This window comes from Mustelus asterias, chromosome 17, assembly GCF_964213995.1.
Source record: "Mustelus asterias chromosome 17, sMusAst1.hap1.1, whole genome shotgun sequence".
In the NCBI taxonomy this organism is placed as follows: Eukaryota; Metazoa; Chordata; class Chondrichthyes; order Carcharhiniformes; family Triakidae; genus Mustelus; species Mustelus asterias.
Genome location: NC_135817.1, coordinates 73,313,269 through 73,336,544, shown reverse-complemented (window position 1 = coordinate 73,336,544; position 23,276 = coordinate 73,313,269). Strand labels below are relative to the sequence as shown.

The 23,276-nt window shown below is 45.4% G+C and overlaps 1 protein-coding gene across 1 annotated transcript in view; it reads right to left on the bottom strand.

Annotated features, from left to right (window-relative positions):
• lrrc58b (leucine rich repeat containing 58b) overlaps positions 1-22,393 on the bottom strand; it is a 63,497-nt gene extending 41,104 nt beyond the window's left edge. The window contains exon 1 of the mRNA XM_078232975.1: positions 21,622-22,393. Coding sequence (XP_078089101.1) covers positions 21,622-22,097 — 476 coding nt within the window. The 5' untranslated portion in view covers positions 22,098-22,393. The remainder of the gene's footprint in view (positions 1-21,621) is intronic.
• Between the last annotated feature and the right edge of the window lie 883 nt (positions 22,394-23,276).

Below are 23,276 nucleotides of genomic sequence, written 5' to 3'. Positions count from 1 at the left end.
TTCAATCAAGTTACCTCTTACTTTTCTGAACTCCAGTGGAAAGCAGCCTAGCCTGTCCAGTGTTCTCATAAAACAATCCTTCTCTGAAACACTTCAACACATCTGCATCCTTCCTTAAATAAGGACACCAATATTGTACATAGTACTGCAGCTTTAATCTCACCAACGCCCTGTATAACTGAAATATAACCTCATTACTTTTATATTCAGTTACCCTTGCAATAAATGATTAAATTCTATTAACATTCCTAGTTATGCTGCTGTATCCGCACACTAACCTTTTGCGCTCCATGCACAAGGACATCCAGGTCCCTCTGCATCTCAGAGCTCTACAAGTGATGGGGTGGAGGGCATAGGTTGGCATGGGTGAGACCTTTTGAACGTGCCTTTCAAACGGTCCACCATCCAGACTATAGATCGCCAACATCTGAGGGACTGTGTACCACAACTGTGTTTAAAGCTGGCCTGACTGCATGAAAAGGGGTGGCACAGTGGTTAGCACTGCTGCCTCACAGCACCAGGGGCCCAGGTTCAATTCCCGGCTTGGGTCCCTGTCTGTGTGGAGTTTGCACATTCTCCTCCGGGTGCTCTGTTTTCCTCCCACGGTCCAAAGATGTGCGGGTTAGGTGGGTTGGCCAGGCTAAATGGCCCTTAGTGTCCCAAGATATGTCAGTTAAATGGATTGGCTGGGTCTCCGGGTATGGGCCTGGGTAAGAGGCTCTGTCGGAGAGTCGGTGCAGGCTTGGTCTTGGAAATCTTCCAAAAAGAGTGACGGCAGTGGAGGTTTTGAATATTTTCAAGGCAGAGATAAGTGGATTCTTGATAAGCAAGGGGGTGAAAGGTCAGTGGGGTAAGTGGGAATGTGGAGGTTACAGTCTGATCGCTCATGATCTTATTGAATGGTAGAGGAGGCTTGAAGGGCCGAATGGCCTACTTCAGCTCCAAATTCTTGTGTTTGTATATATCTTCTGAATAGGCACTTTGCAGTATCCTGGGCTCACAACTGAGTTCAACAACTTCAGACAATGTACTCTGTCTTCCATTTAGAGTTTTGCTATGGTGCAGGGGCGGCACGGTAGCACAGTGGTTAGCACTGCTGCTTCACAGCTCCAGGGTCCCGGGTTCGATTCCCGGCTCGGGTCACTGTCTGTGTGGAGTTTGCACATTCTCCTCGTGTCTGCGTGGGTTTCCTCCGGGTGCTCCGGTTTCCTCCCACAGTCCAAAGATGTGCGGGTTAGGTTGATTGGCCAGGTTAAAAATTGCCCCTTAGAGTCCTGAGATGCGTAGGTTAGAGGGATTAGTGGGTAAATATGTGGGGGTAGGGCCTGGGAGGGATTGTGGTCGGTGCAGACTCGATGGGCCGAATGGCCTCCTTCTGCACTGTAGGGTTTCTATGATTCTATGATTGATGGGCTGAACAGCCTCTTCTGCACTGCAGAGATTCTATGATTCTAAAACTGCGGAATGTTAGGCGATGCTTCTCACTGCAATGGAGCCAGCGAGGCCAGGACTCCGACCGCCGACTCTGTCTACACTTCCCACTGCCTCAGCAAAGCAGCCAGCACAATCAAAGACCCCACGCACCGTGGACAATCTCTCTTTCACCTTCTTCCGTCGGGAAAAAGATACAAAAGTCTGAGGTCATGTACCAACTGACTCAAGAACAGCTCCTTCCCTGCTGCCATCAGACTTTTGAATGGACCTACCTCGCACTAAGTTGATCTTCCTCTACATCCTAGCTATGACAGTAACACTACATTCTGCACTCTCTCCTTTCCTTCTCTATGAACGATATGCTCTGTCTGTATAACGCGCAAGAAGCAATGATTCTCACTTGTATGCTAATACATGTGACAATAATAAATCAAACCAAACCAAAGGAGTGCAAGGCGAGGGTTCGTGATCCACTGCAGCCCACACCTTTAACCTGCTTTGTTAAAACTGGGGGTACTGGAAATACAGTAAGAAGTTTAACAACACCAGGTTAAAGTCCAACAGGTTTATTTGGTAGCAAAAGCCACACAAGCTTTCGAGGCTCTGAGCCCCTTCTTCAGGTGAGTGGGAATTCTGTTCACAAACAGAACTTATAAGACACAGACTCAATTTACATGAATAATGGTTGGAATGCGAATACTTACAACTAATCCAGTCTTTAAGAAACAAAACAATGGGAGTGGAGAGAGCATCAAGACAGGCTAAAAAGATGTGTATTGTCTCCAGACAAGACAGCCAGTGAAACTCTGCAGGTCCACGCAACTGTGGGAGTTACAAATAGTGTGACATAAATTCTGATTCTAGGATCGCATGATAAAGACTCAGGAGGAAAAAAGCAGAAATATTTATGTGAAATAGTGTGACATAAACCCAATATCCCGGTTGAGGCCGTCCTTGTGTGTGCGGAACCTGGCTATCAGTTTCTGCTCCGCGACTCTGCGCTGTCGTGTGTCGCGAAGGCCGCCTTGGAGAACGCTTACCCGAATATCAGAGGCCGAATGCCCGTGACCGCTGAAGTGCTCCCCAACAGGAAGAGAACAGTCTTGCCTGGTGATTGTCGAGCACATCGGTACTGGAAATCCCAGAATCAGGTCCCAGCCACTGGTTTTAAAGGCCCAGGGAGTCTCCCCAACTGTGAAAACCCTGCCCATTATCTGTGTCGCTTATAATATTTTATTACCTGAGCGGAGTTCATTAAAATGCCTCTGCAATTATTCACAGCTACTCTGAATAACTGTTCTTTGCACATACCACAAACAGATTATTGTTTCCTAAAAAATAAATTGTTTTTCTCACCCACTAGGCAATCATGGCCAAGTATTTAAGAAATCGTTAAGTGCGTGGGACAGAGTCAACATTACACGGGGGTGAAGTATTCTGCAGCACAAGCTCCCCTCCATTCAGAAAGCAATCATTAATCCTCTTGATATGCAACAGAAGCACAGCAACATGCACACTTAAATGTACTTTCTTTTTTAAATAATAAACCAGTTCATTAAAAATGTACAGCCCAGAATCGCAAAACATTTCTCAATTCACAGTAGTCCTGGTGGCAGCAAAATGAGATATGAGAATGCAGCATAATGTAACTAACCACTCGATGGCATCTGGAACACTTATTGTGATGCCTGTCCCTCCTGCCTGAACACTGGTGCCTTGAAGAATGGAAAAGGGCACAGAAGTGAAGGAACTAACACAGCACGAGGCTGCCACGTTGTGCTGTTGAAGCCAGGCCGTGCTGTTGAAGCCAGGCCGTGCTGTTGAAGCCAGGCCGTGCTGTTGAAGCCAGGCCGTGCTGTTGAAGCCAGGCCGTGCTGTTGAAGCCAGGCCGTGCTGAATAGTGCCAGGACTGATAAAGAAGCTGCTTCTTTCAGGCCTTCCTTGAAGTCATTAAAAGGTCAACATTCACTTTAGAACTACCTTAAGCATCGCATCTTGCATTTCAGAGTTTAAATTTTTCTTTAAAGTTTATTTATTAATGTCACAAGTAGGCTTACATTAACACTGCAATGAAGTTACTGTGAAAATCCCCTAGTCGCCACACTCCGGCGCCTGTTCGGGTAACACTGAGGAAGAAATTAGCATGGCCAATGCACCTAAATAGCACGTCTTTCAGTCTGCGAGAGGAAACCGGGGCACCTGGAGGAAACCCACAGGGAGAACATGCATAAGACCATAAGACATAGGAGCGGAAGTAAGGCCATTCGGCCCATCGAGTCCACTCCACCATTCAATCATGGTTGATTTCAACTCCATTTACCCACTCTCTCCCCATAACCCTTAATTCCTCGAGAAATCAAGAATTTATCAATTTCTGTCTTGAAGACGCTCAACGTCTCGGCCTCCACAGCCCTCTGTGGCAATGAATTCCACAGACCTACCACTCTCTGGCTGAAGAAATTTCTCCTCATCTCTGTTCTAAAGTGACTCCCTTTTATTCTAAGGCTGTGCCCCCGCGTCCTAGTCTCCCCTGTTAATGGAAACAACTTCCCTACGTCCATCCTATCTAAGCTGTTCATTATCTTGTAAGTTTCTATCAGATCTCCCCTCAACCTCCTAAACTCCAATGAATATAATCCCACGATCCTCAGACGTTCATCGTATGTCAGGCCTACCATTCCTGGGATCATCCGTGTGAATCTCCGCTGGACCCGCTCCAGTGCCAGTATGTCCTTCCTGAGGTGTGGGGCCCAAAATTGCTCACAGTACTCCAAATGGGGCCTAACCAGTGCTTTATAAAGCCTCAGAAGTACATCCCTGCTTTTGTATTCCAAGCCTCTTGAGATAAATGACAACATTACATTTGCTTTCTTAATTACGGACTCAACCTGCAAGTTTACCTTTAGAGAATCCTGGACTAGGACTCCCAAGTCCCTTTGCACTTTAGCATTATGAATTTTGTCACCATTTAGAAAATAGTCCATGCCTCTATTCTTTTTTCCAAAGTGTACGACCTCGCACTTGCCCACGTTGAATTTCATCAGCCACTTCTTGGACCACTCTCCTAAACTGTCTAAATCTTTCTGCAGCCTCCCCACCTCCTCAATACTACCTGCCCCTCCACCTATCTTTGTATCATCGGCAAACTTGGCCAGAATGCCCCCAGTCCCGTCATCTAGATCGTTAATATATAAAGAGAACAGCTGTGGCCCCAACACTGAACCCTGCGGGACACCACTTGTCACCGGTTGCCATTCTGAGAAAGAACCTTTTATCCCAACTCTCTGCCTTCTGTCTGACAGCCAATCGTCAATCCATGTTAGTACCTTGCCTCGAATACCATGGGCCCTTATTTTACTCAGCAGTCTCCCGTGAGGCACCTTGTCAAAGGCCTTTTGGAAGTCAAGATAGATAACATCCATTGGCTCTCCTTGGTCTAACCTATTTGTTATCTCTTCAAAGAACTCTAACAGGTTTGTCAGGCACGACCTCCCCTTACTAAATCCGTGCTGACTTATCCTAATCCGACCCTGCACTTCCAAGAATTTGGAAATCTCATCCTTAACGATGGATTCTAGAATTTTGCCAACAACTGAGGTTAGGCTAATTGGCCTATAATTTTCCATCTTTTTTCTTGTTCCCTTCTTGAACAGTGGGGTTACAACAGCGATTTTCCAATCCTCTGGGACTTTCCCTGACTCCAGTGACTTTGAAAGATCATAACTAACGCCTCCACTATTTCTTCAGCTATCTCCTTTAGAACTCTAGGATGTAGTCCATCTGGGCCCGGAGATTTATCAATTTTCAGACCTTTTAGTTTCTCTAGCACTTTCTCCTGCAGACCCCAGACAGACAGTGGCCCAAGCCAGGAATCGAACCGAGGTACCTGGTGCCGTGAGGCAGCAGTGTTAACCACTGTGTCACCGTGCTGGCCGAGAAGTCTAATGGAATATTGGCTTTTACCTCAAGAGGATTGAAACTCAAGTAAGGAAGTGAAGATTCAGGTGTACAGAGCCTTGGTTGATTGCATCTGGTGCACTGCCGTCAGTTTTGACCACTGAATAACAGGAATAATATACATGATATGGAGATGCCGGCATTGGATTGGGGTGGGAACAGTAAGAAGTCCCACAACACCAGGTTAAAGCCCAACACGTTTATTTAAAAAAAAAATACTTTTCCAATTCAATCAAATCAAATCCAATTCAGAGTCTCAACAAGTTGAGACATTTCAGATCCAGGCTGACAAGACAGGGCGAGCGACCAAACCACCCTGTCCTGGGCCTGATCTACATGAGCCAAGCTGATTGGAGAAGGGGGAGGTTCCTCCTCCAAGACTTGAGCTCATTTGCATCTTAGCCAAAAGGCCGAGATGCCGCTTTAAAAAATGGCTTCATATGAAACATATGAAGCTTCAGTGTAACCTAATGACCTCAACCAAGTGCGGCCGACCATGGGCTGCCGACCATACTACACTTGATCTTAGCCAAAAGGCCGAACAGCTTTATTTGGTAGCACGAGCTGTCGGAGTGCTGCTCCTTCATCAGGTGAGTGTCACACACCTGATGAAGGAGCAGCGCTTCGAAAGCACTTGATTCCAAATAAACCTGTTGGACTTTAACCTGGTGTTGTGAGACTTCTTACTAGGAATGATATAAAGGCCTTGCATGGGGAATAGTGCAGTTTCACTAGAATAATGCCATGGGTTAAAGGACTAAATGATGTGAACCGGTTACATAAACCTGCCTTGTGTTTTAAAGGTTGAGGAGTGATCTAATCAAGGTATCAGACTGATGAAGGGATTTGATAGTTTTATTTCCTCTGATGGGGAATCGAGAACAAGAGGAGTCACGATCTTAAAACTGTGATTTCCGACAAACTTGTTAGACTATAACCTAGTGTCGTGTGACCTCTCATCTTGTCCATCCCAGTCCAACACCATCATCTCTACATCATGATCATCTTAACATCAGTGCTGTGCTGTTTCGGAGTGCAATGAGAAATCATTTCTTTGCACTAATAGTGAAGGAAATTAATGGACGTGGGATCAATTAATTCTTTTTAAAAACTGAGAACGATGCATTTTTGGTGGGACAAGGCAGTCATGGGATCGGAGGGCAAATAACACTGAAGTAGCAATCAGCCATCTAACTGAACGGTAAAACGCTCTCACGGTTTGGTCCTGTTCAACTGAAATCAGGAGAGATCCTCACCAAAACCAAAAGGGAAAACGCTGCAAAATCTCAGCAGGTCTGGCAGCATCTGTAAGGGGAGAAAAGAGCTGACGTTTCGAGCCCAGATGACCCTTTGACAAAGCTTGAATTCCAGCATCCGCAGTAATTTGCTTTTATGCTGAGATGCTTACCAAGTCAGGCTGACGGATTCTACTCTGGTGTTGAGCAAGGGAATCATTAGTTTGACAAAAAAGCTGGCACTGGAGCGGGGTATATATATATTTTTTAAAAAAGGATAGTGTGCAGGGAGCTAAGCCACAAAAGGAAAAAGGGTAGGAATCTGCAGGGAGAAGATGGTCTTGTACAAGGCTATAGGACAAAATGCTGAAAAATCCTTCTATTCAGGTGAAGTAGGATGGGCTACTGCAGATGGGATAATGCAACATGGTCATTATTTTATCATTACGCTAAGATAAGTCCCGCACGGGTGGCACAGTAGCACAGTGGTTAGCACTGCTGCCTCACAGCGCCAGGGACCTGGGTTCGGATTCCTGGCTTGGGTCACTGTCTGTGTGGAGTTTGCACATTCTCCCCATGTCTGCATGTGTTTCCTCCGGTTTCCTCCCACAGTCCAAAAGATGTGCAGGTTAGGTGCATTGGCCATGCTAAACTCTCCCTCAGTGTATCTGAACAGGCACTGGAGTGTGGCGACTAGGGGATTTTCACAGCAACTTCATTGCAGTGTTAATGTAAGCCTTACTTGTGACTAATAAATAAACTTCAGTTACACTGGTTCAACTAATGAATCTGTAACCACGTAATGTCTGTAACCATGGCTCTGTGCATTCCTCTTACTGTGTGACACTGCTGTTTAATGATTCTGCAGAAACTGTGCTGGTGAAGCCAAATCAGCAATAAAAAAAAGCAACAGTAGTCAATACTGATTACATACACTTATGCAGAAGTTTAAAGCAGCAAACCCAACAGACTAATGCTGTCATTTTGCTCTACACAAACCTTCTTCCACCCTACTTCACCAAACCCTATCTATTCCTTTTTCCTTTTGTACTTGTACTTAATTTAACTTTAATTCTGGAACTTGCCTTTTTTTTACACAAATCAGGTTTCAATGTAGTGCGTAGGCAGTTGACAAATGACTGGTTTGTTTTTAATGCAAAGATGCACTTCAGGAAATGCGTTTATATAGACAGGTTTTTATTGAAAGTGATTTCTACGACCGAACAAGACACCCCCCCCCCCCCAACTTTCAACAGAGAAAGCAATGCAATAAGTCAGTGCTGGAATGTATTTGCTGCCTTGTTATCCAGTGGCACTCTAGCCGACTAAAGCTGCTGACTTTTGCCAAGTACAAAGCTAAACAGTAATAAGGTGAAAGCAGGACACCGAGTGAGATCATGCCAAATCTTTGCTGGTGATTAAAAAAACAAAAGTCTTACAGCGAATCAATAATGTTTCCACACTGAAACAACATTGAAGAAAGTCCGCTGACGCTTCTACTTTCTCAGAGGACTAAGGAAATTTGGCATGTCAGCTATAACCCTCACCAACTTTTACAGCAAACCAACCTCCCATCCATTGACTCTGTCTTCACTTCCCGCTGCCTCAGCAAAGCAGCCAGCATAATTAAGGGCCCCACGCACCCTGGACATTCCCTCTTCCACCTTCTTCCGTCGGGAAAAAGATACAAAAGTCTGAGGTTACGGACCAACCGACTCAAGAACAGCTTCTTCCCTGCTGCCATCAGACTTTTGAATGGGCCTACCTTGCATTAAGTTGATCTTTCTCTACACCCTAACAATGACTGTCACACTACATTCTGTACTCTCTCATTTCCTTCTCTATGAACGGTATGTTCTGTCTGTATAGCGTGCAAGAAACAATACTTTTCACTGTGCGCTAATACATGTGACAATAATAAATCAAATCAAATGGGCAGCGCAGTGGCTAGCACTGCTGTCTCACAGCGCCAGAGAGCCGGGTTCAATTCCGGCCTCGGGTGACTGCCTGTCTGAGTGGAGTTTGCACGTTCTCCCCGTGTCTGTGTGGGTTTCCTCCGGGTGCTCCGGTTTCCTCCCACCGGAGGATAAGTGCAGGATAGGTGAATTAGGCCTTGGTAAGTGTGCGGGAATTGGGTGAGGGGGGTGGGCCTGGGTAAGATGCTCTTTCAGAGAGTCAGTACAGACTCCATGGGCTAAATACCCTCCTTGTGCACTGTAGGGATTCTATGGGTGATTTGCTCTTTGACCAAGCTTTTGGTCACCATGTGGTTCCCCCATGTGGTTCGGAGGTTCTTGTGAAGTGGCTGGGGGGTTGTTTAGATAAAAATAGATAAATGCAAGTTGTTGTTGTCCCAACTGGTTATCAAATCCACCTGGACCACTTGGTCCAAACTGAACCGGTCAGGAAATCAGCAACTGGAAAGAATCTCCCCAGAAACCCTGGAAACAGGAAGAGTGGGTGGGGTGGGGGAACCAGTTAAGGATGAGCGCCCAATTTTAGGGGTGGTAAAGAAATAGCAAAAACAAGTTGCTTGCATGACTATATTCTCAAACAGCAAAAGAAATTCTAAACTTCAAATAATTTATATCTGGTAAATAATCCTTCAAAAGTGTAGAACGTGTACTGAACAGGTGGTTCTCAGTCACTTTCATTAAATTCATGGAGCAAAGTGCAAAGTACCTTATTTGCAGTAGGATTCAGTCACCTATTAGAAGTTACAATAAAATTAATGACTAAAAACATCTAGGTTAATGAAATGAACCAAAGTACACAGATACAGAGTCAGGAGAGAGAATCAGCAGGAGGGTTACAGGGGTAAAGTTATAAAACAAAAACAAAGTTGGAAGCCAAAAGAATAAAGGCAAAATACTTTGGGTGCTGGAGGGAGTGTTGGAAATAGTCATCAGGCCTGGCAGCATCTGTGGGAGAAAACCAGAGTTAGTGGGGGCCTGTTTTCGGGTGCGACGCAGTGGTAAAGTGGGGCATAAAGTGGTTAGCGCGATTGGTGCCAGTTTTCGCGCCTGGCGCCATTTTACGAGCACCGGATTTCCAGCGCGGTCAGTTTTTCACCGGGCAAGAGGCAGGTTAATTTATGTAAATTTATTTTAATGCTGTTTTACATCTGCTTAGCGAGCCCAGCGCACAATTGTCCAGGCTCGCGCCCCCTTTATGGCCACACCGAGAAAGGTTCTCACCGGCGAGGAGTAGACAAGCTTCCCATGAACGGGGAGCAGTCGACTTGGCCTCGCCACTGAGGCCCCCAGGGAGGCTGAGGGCAAGGAGGGGTGCACCTTGGGCAGTGGCAGTGCCACCCTGGCACCTGAGCAATGCCACCCAGGCAGTGCCGGGGGAGGGGCTAATGGGGGCAGGGTCGGTGGAGGAAGCAGTTAATGGGGAGGGGGCCCGCTGCCACTCTACATGGATCGGTGAGGGGGAGGGAGCGAGGGAGATGGGGGCCCACTGCCACTCTGCAGGGATTGTGGGGGGGCGGGGGGAAGGCCGGCATCTCGGGTCTCAGGGGAGTGGGGGGCTGCTTCAGGCTGCCTGCACTATCAGGAGTCTGACAGCTCTCTCATTTGTGTCAGGCCCCTGCTACTGCTAATACGCATGTGTAGCATCAGAGGCCTGCACATGCGCATTAACGTGCCCTCTGCAGGCTTTCGGGCGTGTTAGGCCCCGCCCACAGGCTTCTGCAGCGAGCAACGGACTTGCTCAGAACTTTGCATGGCAGAGTGCGTATGGGGGGGGCCTGAAAACAGGCCCAAAAGTCAGATCTGAAACCCTTCCAGTTTCAAATCCACCCAGCACTTAGACAAAAAATGGTAAAATCGCCCCCAGTGTTTCGAGCTGAATACAACTCTCCTGTTAACTGAAAATCCGACTGACAGAATAAATAAAAGCAGTTGGACATGACAAAAGAGGAGACAAAAGCAGAAAATGCTTGAAAAACTCAGCAGGTCTGACAGCATCCGGGGAGAGAGAATAGAGCCAATTTATTTTATTCATTTGTCTGACATGGGCTGGCCAGCATTTATTGCCCATTCCTAGTTGCCCGAGGGCAGTTGCGAGTCAACCACATTGCTGTGGCTCTGGAGTCACATGTAGGCCAGACCAGGTAAGGTCGGCACATTTCCTTCCCTAAAGGACATTAGTGAACCAGATGGGTTTTTCCGACAATCCACAATGGTTTCATGGTCATCAGTAGATCCTTAATTCTAGATTTTTTTTATTGAATTCAAATTCCACCATCTGCCGTGGCTGGATTCGAACCCGGGTTCCCAGAACATTAGCTGAGTTTCTGGATTAATAGTCTAGTGATAAAACGACTAGGGCACTGTCAGAGACGAAGGGTCACCCAGACTCGAAACGTTGGCTCTATTCTCTCTCCGCAGACGCGGAGCCAGATCAGCTGAGATTTTCCAGCATTTTCTATTTTTGTTTCAGATTCCAGCATCCACAGCAATAAAAAGGAAGAGATCTGACTAATACCAGGACACAAGGTGGGATGTTCAGTATACAGGTGCTCAGGACAGGAAAGGTGCTTGGGTACAAATGGAGAATGGGTGACTCCAAATTAACAACACAGCTCTGACAAAGGGTCATCTGGACTGGAAACATTGGCTCTATTCTCTCTCCACAGATGCTGCCAGGCCTGCTGAGATTTTCCAGCATTTTTCTGTTTTTGTTTCAGATTCCAGCATCCGCAGTATTTTGTGTTTATTTTATGCGACTCTTAAATTAACATGGACTGCCACACAAGGAATTGAAAATAAGGAACTGGAACTAAAAACTGAGAGTGCTTTCACTGCCATTGGGTAATGTAATTGTATAGCAATGCACACAGTAAACTTGCTCAAATGTGCCTTCTAGAAGGAGGACAGTTTCTTTGATCATCATGACCTTTACCGAAGAACAAATCCAATGCGAGCACCACATGACATGAACACAGACCTTGAAGGGATCCAGTGCTGGCCCCGAGTACAGGGGCTACCACAAGGATGATGCAATACCATGCCACAGCTGCATCATCTCAAAAACAAACATGTGGGACTCAAAAGGGTTTGCCTGCCATCACACGCTAGCGAGCGCTGAGATTTTACTAGCAAGCAGCTCATATCCCGGTTTAACATTCTGAAAGTTGCTTTGTTTCCCTCGGTGAACTCTTGTGAAGCAAAGGGTGGCATTTGACGACAAGAATGAGGTGATTCTATTCACATCGCCCTTTACTTACTGGCCCATCAATGCTGTATTCGAACTGGTGTCCTGTACTATTCCGTTCACTGTGTAGGTTCGAATACTTTGAATGCACAAGTCAAACCAAATTCATATTTCACTCCTTATCCTATCACTACTTAAGACTCATCGAATCATAGAATTTCACAGCACAGAACGAGGCTATTTTACTTATCTTTGCCAACTCTTTCAACAGTCCAAAACATGCTCTCTCTCTCCACATAGCCCTGTATCATCTCTGCGTCAAACATGTATCTAATTTTCTCCGTCTCAACTGCTGCCCTCAGCCAAGCAGCCCCACCGCAAAAAGAAATTTCTCCGAACATCCCACTTTTTAATGATATCATAAATTGATAACCTCTTTGTCACAGATTCTCAAACAGTCTCATCCTATTCACTCTAAATCCTTCAGCATATAAGCGACATTTGAAAAGTACCTTTTGATGAGGGGAGACCAAAAAGAAATATTCAAAATGATTGGGGGGGGGGTTTCCATTGAGAAATTATTTCCTCTGGCAGTAACCACAAGACTGAAAAATAATTGGCAAAAGAACAGGGAGGAGCATATTTCCATGCTAAGTCTCATTTTGTAGTGTACACTGTAGAGTTTTACTGCACAGAAGGTGGTTATTCGGCCCATCACGTCAGTGATGGCTCTTTGAAAGTGTTGTCCCACATCTTCCACAACCCTCTGCACGTACATGTCCAATTGTCTTTCTGAAAGTTACTGTGGAATTTGATTTCACCATCCTTTCAGACAGTGTGTTCCAGACCTTATTAACACTGAGCATGGAGATATTACTCCTCATTGCTTCTCCCGTTCTTTTGCCAATTATTTTTCAGTCTTGTGGTTACTGCCAGAGGAAATGATTTCTCCCGAGTTTCTCAACGAACCCACCCGCTCCTCCCCATTTTGAATCTCTTTTTGGTCTCCCCTTCATCAATCTCTGCTTTAAGAGCTTCTCTGAACTCTCCATTTCACTCAATGCCAGGTGTCATAGCAGTAAACCTCTCCAAGTACTCAACATCCTTCCTAAAGTATGGTTAGGGGGGGGTATGCGGCAATGTGGAGAAATCATATCGACCATGATCTTATTGAATGGTGGAGCAGGCTTGAGGGGCTGAGTGGCCTTACTCCTGCCCCTAATTTGCATGTTCATATATTTGTGTGTTCCCAGAATTCCATACAATTTTCCATCTGAGACTCAATTGAGATTTGTAAAGAATTAGAATAACTTCTTTAATGTTGTATTCAATGTCCATATTTACATGGGGTCATCCTGACTCGAAACGTTGGCTCTATTCTTTCTCCACGGATGCTGTCAGATCTGCTGAGTTTCTCCAGCATTTTCAGTTTTTGTTTCAGATTCCAGCATCCGCAGTATTTTGCCTTTATCCATATTTACAAAGTTAAGTAATCCCCAGATTCCTTCTTCAACCAGCATGCCAACTTGCCCAATCACCTTCAAATATTGGTGATTATTCACCTCCTCCTCGACTCTGTCCTTGTGTCACCCTCAAAACTTGCGGAGTATATTGTCTCTCCATGATGTTTCTCCCAAAGTGCATCACTTCACATTCATTCACAATGTGCTACTGCACCTACCATGTGTTTTCCCATATCCTGGGTTAGCTTGTTATTAACACCCTCAGTAATTACTACATATCCTGCGATCTTTACTTTCCTCTATTTGAATTTCCGGCTCTGCAATTAAACAACGTTCTGGAAAAAAAAGCTACTGATGACAGTTATTTAGCATGGGGTGGCACGGTGGCGCAGTGGTTAGTCCTGCTGCTGCACAGCTCCAGGGATCCAGAGTTGATTCCGGTCTCGGGCATCTATATGGAGTTTGCACACTCTCCTATTGTACACGAGTGTACATGTTTACCCATGTGCCCAGTGATGGATTGGCATTCCCCGCCGGGTGCATCCTGCCTAACGCCCAGTGTCCATCGAGTAGGCCCCTGTGATCCTGAATTGGAATATGCGGTTAAGTGAAATTTTTCTTATTCATTTGTGGGACATGGGCATTGTTGGCTGGCCAGCATTTGTTGCCCATTCTTAGTTGCCCTTGAACTGAAGGCTTGCTACGCCATTTCAGAGGGCGGTTGAGAGTCAACCACATTGCTGTGGCTCTGGAGCCACATGTAGGCTAGACCGGGCAAGGACGTGAGTGAATCAGGTGGGTTGCTCCAACAACAACAATGATTTCATGGTCATCAGTAGATCCCTGATTCAAATATTTTTTATTGACTTCAAATTCCACCATCTGCCGTGGCAGGATTCGAACCTGGGTCCCCAGAACATTCGCTGAGTTTCTGGATTAGTGGTCTAGCAATTAATACCACGAGGCCATTACCTCCCCTAATCATTGCTTAGGATGATTGAAGAATCTTTTGACACAAGTGAATGAGGTATCAGGACCTGCACTTTTTACATAACAAAATGATAATTTTACCTTTCAAATATCAGCAATCCATACCTTATCATCAAACAATTGAGCCAAATCATCATTTTGGTCCGTTCATCTAGCGGTATCAGAATAAATTCAAAGTTTTGTCAGATCTCAAACAATGACGAGACAGAGTACAGGAATGAGATAGAGAATCTGGTGAACTGGTGCGATGACAATAATCTCTCCCTCAATGTCAACAAAATGGAGGAGATTGTCATCGACTTCAGGAAGCGTAGAGAACATGCCCCTGTCTACATCAACAGGGACAAAGTAGAAAGGGTCGAGAGCTTCAGGTTTTTAGGTGTCCAGATCACCAACAACATGTCCTGGTCCCCCCCATGCCGACACTATAGTGAAGAAAGCCCACCAACGCCTCTACTTTCTCAGAAGACTAAGGAAATTTGGCATCACAGCTACAACACTCACCAAAGTTTATAGACGCACCATAGAAAGCATTCTTTCTGGCTGTATCACATCTTGGTATGGACCCTGCTCTGCCCAAGACCGCAAGGAACTACAAAAGGTTGTGAATGTAGCCCAATCCATCACACAAATCAGCTTCCCATCCATTGACTCTGTCTACACTTCCCGCTGCCTCCATAAAGCAGCCAGCATAATTAAGGGGCCCACACACGCTGGGCATTCTCTCTTCCACCTTCTTCCGTCGGGAAAAAGATACAAAAGTCTACGGTCACGTACCAACCGACTCAAGAACAGCTTCTTCCCTGCTGCTGTCAGACTTTTGAATGGACCTACCTTGCATTAAGTTGATCTTTCTCCACACCCTAGCTATGACTGTAACATTACATTCTGCACTCTCTCGTGTCCTTCTCTATGAACGGTAGGTTCTGTATAGCGCGCAAGAAACAATATTTTTCACTGTATGCTAATACATGTGACAATAATAAATCAAAGAGGATGATCACATCAGCATGCCTGCTTGCTGCAATATTCTCAAGAACCTGCATTAGCTTTACCTCCTCTGGACTATCTTCTTGCAAAAGTACTTCCAAACAAATGAACAGTCACAAAGTCATAAATCACTGCATGGAGTTCTTAAGAAAAAAATGGCACGAGGTTTTCATCTCCTCCCAAAACAAAAAAAATCTTTCTTTCAATAAAATTGATACAATTAATTGCCTCCAAATGCACAACACTCACAAAATGTGCGAGACATGAGGGTTCATGCTACACCAACTGGTTTTTTTTGGCCCGTGTAGACAGAAATCCACAAGTTTCCGAAGCAAGATTGAGAGAATCCACACTGGCAGCACTTTTAATTGTCTGATACTGAATGCACGGTCTCCCTGTAGTATATATACAATTTAAGTCCAGACAGTATACTTGCAGTTGGCAGAGCTTAGGCATCTTTCAACAGCACTTTCCAAACCCAAGATCTCCACCTACAGTGGTTAGTGCTGCTGCTTCACAGGGACCCGGGTTTGATTCCGGCCTTGGGTCACTGTCTGTGTGGAGTCTGCACGTTCTCCCCGTGCCTCCGTGTTTCCTCCGGGTGCTCCAGTTTCTCCCATAGTCTGAAAGACGTGCTGGTTAGATGCATTGACTCGAACGGGCGCCAGAGTGTGGTGACTAGGGGAATTTCACAGCAACTTCATTGCAGTGTTAACGTAAGCCTTACTTGTGACACTAATAAATAAAATTTAAACTTTAGGAGAACAAAGACAGGCAAATGCGTGGGAACACCACCGCCTGAAAGTTCCCCTCCAAGTCACACACCATCCTGACTTGGATACATCACCATTCCTTCACCAACACTGGTTCAAGTGCTGGAACTCCCTCCCTAACAGCACTATGGGTTGACCTGCACAGACCGCAGCAGTTCAAGGTGGTTTTCTGCCACCTTCTCTAGTACAATTGGGGATAGGTAGCCGTGAAGAAATAAAAACAAAAATTGCTCCCAGTGTGCAGAGGCGTGCTGATACAATCTAACCACTAAGCCATGCAACTTACCAGCACACAGCACAGGCAAGCTTCCAGCTGTTGTTCGGCCAAGACCACCAAGCAAGTTAGAACATCTGCTTGCTGGTTATGACGAGCTCAGTGGGGAGAATTCCAATCTCAGTGATGGATCTACTTTGCACCAAGCTGATTGGTCACTTGGGAAGAGTGACTATCACTGAGCTGTGCGGCTAAAGTATTGGATTTTTGAATCTGTCAGTGAATTGATGTGGTTCTGAACTACCGTTGACATCTCGGGACCATCTTGACACTAAGAAAGCCCTGTTTGACAAAGAAGGGAGGGGGAAGTGCTTTGAATCCAATTCCAATAATGTGGTTTTCCTTCCGTAAAATACAATTCCGCCGTTATGGGTTACAATGGAGTTTTAAACTGAGCAGATCTCACAGCTTTAGGGCCCTATCGCGATTCTGAGCAAATCTAGTGTCCTCTTAGCCTTAACACTATTTACATTGAGGCAGGAAAGTGCCTGTAACTTTCAACTGAACAGACACAAGCCACGCTGAAACAAACAAAATATAGATTGCTTTCAGCTTCAACAAGAAATACATCTTTCTCATTCCCCCGCTTTCCAAAATCTACACAATTTATCCAAACTCACTTTGAATCAGAAGGAAGTGAAATCTGATATACACCCCCCTCTTGCAAGATACCAGCAATGGGATACGGTTACGTTGCTTCAAAACACAAAACTGATACGCAGCAAATGTCACAACATAGTTAGAAAAAAGTTGGCCATAATCTGCTATCTATTTTAAAAAACTGATTAAAATTTTAAAATTGAGGCCTTGCTTAACAAGAACCAGGGCAGAAGTGACCCGCTTAACGAACTCATAGTTATAGAGGTTTACAGCATGAAAACAGGCCCTTCGGCCCAACTTGTCCATGCCGCCCTTTTTTTTTAAACCCCTAAGCTAATCCCAATTGCCCACATTTGGCCCATATCCCTTTATACCCATCGTACCCATGTAACTATCTAAATGCTTTTAAAAAGACAAAATTGTACCCGCCTCTACTACTACCTCTGGCAGCTTGTTCCAGACACTCACCAGCCTGTGTGAGAAAAAAATTGCCCCTCTGGACACTTTTGTATCTCTCCCCTCTCACCTTAAACCTATGCCCTCTAGTTTTAGACTCCCCTACCTTTGGGAAAAGATATTGACTATCTACCTTGTCTATGCCCCTCATTATTTTATAGACCTCTATAAGGTCACCCCTCAACCTCCTACGCTACAGAGCAAAAAGTCACAGTCTCTCCTTATAACTCAATCCATCAAGTCCCGGTAGCATCCTAGTAAATCTTTTCTGCACTCTTTCTAGTTTAATAATATCCCTTCTATAATAGGGTGACCAGAATTGCAGACAGTATTCCAAGTGTGGCCTTACCAATGTCTTGTACAAGTTCAACAAGATGTTCCAACTCCTGTATTCAATGTTCTGACCAATGAAACCAAGAATGCTGAATGCCTTCTTCACCACTCTGTCCACCTGTGACTCCATTTTCAAGGAGCTATGAACATGTATCCCTAGATCTCTTTGTTCTGTAACTCTCCCCAACGCCCTACCATTAACTGAGTAAGTCCTGCCCTGGTTCAATCTACCAAAATGCATCACCTCGCATTTGTCTAAATTAAACTCCATCTGCCATTCGTCAGTCCACTGGCCCAATTGATCAAGATCCTGTTACAATTGGAGATACCTTTCTTCACTGTCCACTATGCCACCAATCTTGGTGTCATCAGCAAACCTACTAACCATGCCTCCTATATTCTCATCCGAATCATTAATATAAATGACAAATAACAGTGGACCCAGCACTGATCCCTGAGGCACATCGCTGGTCACAGGCCTCCAGTTTGAAAAACAACTTTCTACAACCACCCTCTGGCTTCTGTCAAGAAGTCAATTTTGTATCCATTTAGATGCAATCTGATTAAAGCGAATTGAAGGCTTATAGAGGAAAATAACAACATGGTTCCTCTGCGAACCTTGAAAAAAGCATTCCTGTCAGCATCTTAATCAACCCAAAAGTGCCTACATTAACCATTTTTGTAAATAGATTAACGATCTTTAAGTTTATTTAGTAGTCACAAGTAGGCTTTCATTTAACACTGCAATGAAGTTACTGTGAAAATCCCCCAGTCGCCACACTCCGGCACCTGTTCAGATACACCGAGGGAGAATTTAACATGGCCAGTGCACCTAAACAACACGTCTTTCGGACTGTGGGAGGAAACCGGAGCACCCGGAGGAAACCCACGCAGAGAATGTGAAAACTCTGCGCAGACAGTGGCCCAAGGCAGGAATCAAACCCGGGTCCCTGGTGCTGTGAGGCAGCAGTGCTAACCACTGTGCTGCCCCTGTAAACTCACACTTTACTGAAGTAAAGATCCTTTAAACACAATTTTGGTCGGAGAATGTTACTAATTACTCTTGGAATATATCTTGCTACAAAAGAGGCATAAAAACAGGAACAACTTTCATTAATATCGCATCTTTAAGGTAATAAAACACTCCGAGGCAATTGACAGGAGTGTTACAGAACGGGATTTGACACGAGTCACACAGTGCAATTTTAGCGAACGTGACCAAAGGATTGGTCGAAGACATAGAGTGTCCTGGTAGGAAAAAAGAGAGGTGGAGATGGAGAGGTTCAGGGAGAGAATGCCTGGGTTTACAGTCTAGGCAGCTGATGGCATGTCCATCAACGGTTGAGCGATTAAAATTGGGAATGGGGAAGATGCCAGAATTGGAAGAGCATAGCTATCTCGGAGGATTGTGGAGCAAGAGCAGCTTACAGAGTTAGAGGGGCACAGACCTTGGAGGGATTTGAAAACACAGATTAGATTTTTAAAATTGAGGCCTGGTTCAATGAGAACTCAATGCAGGACAGTGAGTGCAGCGAGGCTGGGTGAAAGGGACGGTGAGAATTAGGGTACGGACAGCAGTGTTTTAAGATGTCCGCATGTTTATGGAGGATGAGGGACGAGAGACAGGCCAAATCTGCATCGGGAAAGTTAAATCCAGAGGTAACACAGGCATGGAGAAGAGCTTTAGCAGCAAATGAACTGAAGCAGGGATAGAATTGGGAAATGTTCATGGAAGTGAAAGTAAGTGGTGTTAGTGGTGGGGGTGTGTAGTCAGAAGCTTGTCTTGAGGGAAAAAATAACAAAGTTGAAGCAGTCTGGCTTAAGTGGCCAGGAAGAGAAATGAAATGGGTGGCTAGGGAATGGAGTTTGTGGGAGTGAACAAAACAATGGCTCTGGTCTTTCCAATAGTTGACTCAGCCAAGACTGAACGTTAGGAGGCAATGGGCCAGATGCTTTTGGAAACGCATGCTGTATTTTTGGATGGTGTTGTCAAGGGACAGCATGCAGTAGAGAAATAGGTGGCTGTTAAGGATAGATCCTTGGGGGACAACAGAAATAAAAGTACAGGAGTGAGAAATATAGTCGCATGTGGTCACTTTACATTATGTTATCAATGTCAACTACATGGGAATAAGTTAAAAGTCTATAGCTTAAAGACTGTTAGCTCATCTGACACACACCTTAATTTTTAAAAAAGCAAATTACAGAACGTAATTTGTAAACCTGCTCCTTTAGGTACCATGTCCCAAGAGGGTGTTGGTGACCATGGACTTCCATTGGATTGGTCCATTTTTATGCTTGACAAAGTACCTGCAATGGTTTGTCATTATGCTCTGCAGGATAGCTGACCAGGAAACTCCACTTCAAGTTTTTAGGTGTCCAGATCACCAACAACCTGTTCTGGTCTCTCCCCATGCCGACACTATAGCTAAGAAAGCCCACCTACGCCTCTACTTTCTCAGAAGACTGAGGAAATTTGGCATGTCAGCTACGACTCTCACCAACTTTTACAGGTGCACCATAGAAAGCATTCTTTCTGGCTGTATCACAGTTTGGTATGGCTCCTGCTCTGCCCAAGACTGCAAGAAACTACAAAAGGTCGTGAATGTAGCCCAATCCATCACGCAAACCAGCCGCTGCCTCGACAAAGCAGCCAGCATAGTTAAGGATCCCACGCACCCCAGACATTCTCTCTTCCACCTTCTTCCGTCGGGAAAAAGATACAAAAGTCTGAGGTCACGTACCAACTGACTCAAGAACAGCTTCTCCCCTGCTGCTGTCAGACTTTTGAATGGACCTACCTTGCATCAAGTTGATCTTTCTCTACACCCTAGCTATGACTGTAACACTACATTCTGCACTCTCTCCTTTCCTTCTCTATGAACGGTATGCTCTGGCTGTACAGTGCGCAAGAAACAATACTCTTCACTGTATGCTAAATACATGTGACAATAATAAATCAAATCAAATCACTTGCCATCAGACACATTGGAAAGGTATACAGGCTGATGTTCAGTCTGGCCACATCATGACTGGACCTTCCATCGTTAACAAGTCCGGGAAAGGGACTTGAACCCAGAACTTGTGGCCCAGAGGTAGGGACGATACCACTGCACCTCAACACCTCTACTTCATGGTGTACATACATTAAATTGAGGAGATCTGCTTGTTAATTATTCACAGTCACGGCAGCAAGGTCACAAGAGGCTAATATATTTCTGTGAAGTCACTATTGGGAGAATAATTAGTAGTAACATTATTAAACTTGACTAATGGGCAAATTACAGAACTGTAAGATGTCCCAAGTTGTTACTCAATAACATGCAGCCAGCATAATACATGCTTACGATTTATTCCAAGGCACTGTTATTTTGGACACTAGATAACAGTATGTTACTGAAAATGGCTAATGCCACCTCCCAGAACACCTCGTAACTGTTGATTATATTTGTTTTAAAATGTAACTCGTGAGTGACCTTGCAAATTTCAACACAGCTGCCCTGATCAGTGAAGTAAATGATTGAAAACACAAACTTTATATAATTAAAACAAACTCTTCCAGTGTGCAAAGCAAATTATAAACCAGTATGCGGGCGGCATGGTGGCACAGTGGTTAGCACTGCTACCTCACAGCGCCAGGGACCCAGGTTCGATTCCCGGCTTGGGTCACGGTCTGTGTGGAGTTTGCACGTTCTCCCCGTGACTGCGTGGGTTTCCTCCGGGTGCTCCAGTTTCCTCCCACAGTCTGAAAGACGCACTGATTAGGTGCATTGACCCAAACAGGTGCCGGAATGTGGGGAATTTCACAGTAACTTCATTGCAGTGTTAATGTAAGCCTTACTTGTGACTAATAAATAAACTTTAAACTTTTAGTTCTCGAATAGATGGCTTTCAAAGTGATTGAACATAGACTATATGTAAAGTTATTGCCAAAAGGAAGTCTTGCCACAGTTTACCTGATTAAGTTTTCGATCTTTGGTGGAATAGTTCTAAGTCTGTTTCCCCCAAGTGAAAGAGATTTGAGTCTTTGCAATTCCAGAAGCTGAGAAGGAACCTCTTCGAAACGGTTGCCACTGAAATTGACAACTTCCAACCCCATCTTGCCCAGGTCTTTGGGCAGAGAGGACTCGTCCATTCGGTTATTTTTGGCTATCAAAGTCTTCAGCTTGACCAGCCCCAGGATTTCATCGCAAATGAAGTTGAGTCCGTTGGAGCTGATGTCCAGGAACAGCAGGTTCCTGAAGCAGGCGACACTTCCCGGGAAGACGGTCAGTCTGTTGTGTGTCAGCAGCAACTGCTGGGTCTCCTTCTGCTTCTCCTGGCTGATGTCTTCCAGGGGCACCGTGTCCAGGTCCATTCTGGACAAGTTCAGCACATTGTCTCCTTCCATATTCTCCAACACGTCCATGGCTGAGCCAGGCAGAGCGAACATGGTTGATTGGTGGGGGGGGGTATAGGGGTGGAATGGGGAAGGAAGAGGATGGTGGTGGGAGTCAGACGCTGGCCGCAGCAGCGCAGCGATCCCGATCTGGAAAAGTGATACAAGTTGCTCGCGGAATTTCAATGGAACACTCGCTTCCCCGAGCTGGGGCGGCGCCCCGGAATCTGAATGGCGCAGAGCGGCGCCGCTGACTGCTGGCGGTGAGTGTGAGAGCTCCAGGTTCCGGGGCTGGGCAGGCACTGTCAATCACACACACACACACACACACAGTGTAACAAGCTCGCAGTGACGGGCAGTCTCTGCGCACTGACGCACAGACTGAGGGTGAATCCACCCACAAAGTGAAATCTACACCAGCCCTTCCTGCAACTGCAGCCGAATGGGAGTGGATCAGGAAAGACACCCAAAAGACTCAAAGCAAACCTTGCGAAAACAACTTGGTGCTGCTTCCTTTGCAAACATTCAACAACTTGACAAAACTGTGCCCCCCTCCCAATCTACAGGAACAGTCTCAGTGAGAAATTAAATTATTGTTCTAGAAGGAGACCACCCCCCCCCCCCCATTGCCCTTGCCAGCCCCAAACCCCACCTTCCAGCCCTTTTATCTTGCGTCCTTCAAGTTCAAGTTTTTTTCCATCCACACCCTTATTTTTTAAAGTTCACTTATCAGTCACAAGTAAGGTGTACATTAACACTGCAATGAAGTTACTGTGAAATTCCCCTAGTCGCCACAGTCAGGCGCCTGTTCGGGTCAATGCACCCTAACCAGCACGTCTTTCAGACTGTGGGAGGAAACCGGAGGAAACCCACACAGACACGGGGAGAATGTGCAAACTCCACACAGTGACCCAAGCCGGGAATTGAACCCAGGTCCCCAGCGCTGTGAGGCAGCAATGCTAACCATCCGTTCTTTCCAGGCAGATTTCAAGATTGACACAAACCTCTCTTCCACTCCCCTCTATCTTACTTTCACTTGTTGCGTGTAGCTACCCCTACCAGGAGATCTGTTATCATGGTTTTCCATGACTAACCATGAATCTTGTATTGCAGGGGGTCCCAGACTTGATTTTCACAGTAACTTCATTGCAGTGTGAATGTTAGCCTACTTGTGACACTAATAAATAAACTTAAAATCCCTACAGTACAGTAGGAGGCCATTCGGCCCATCAT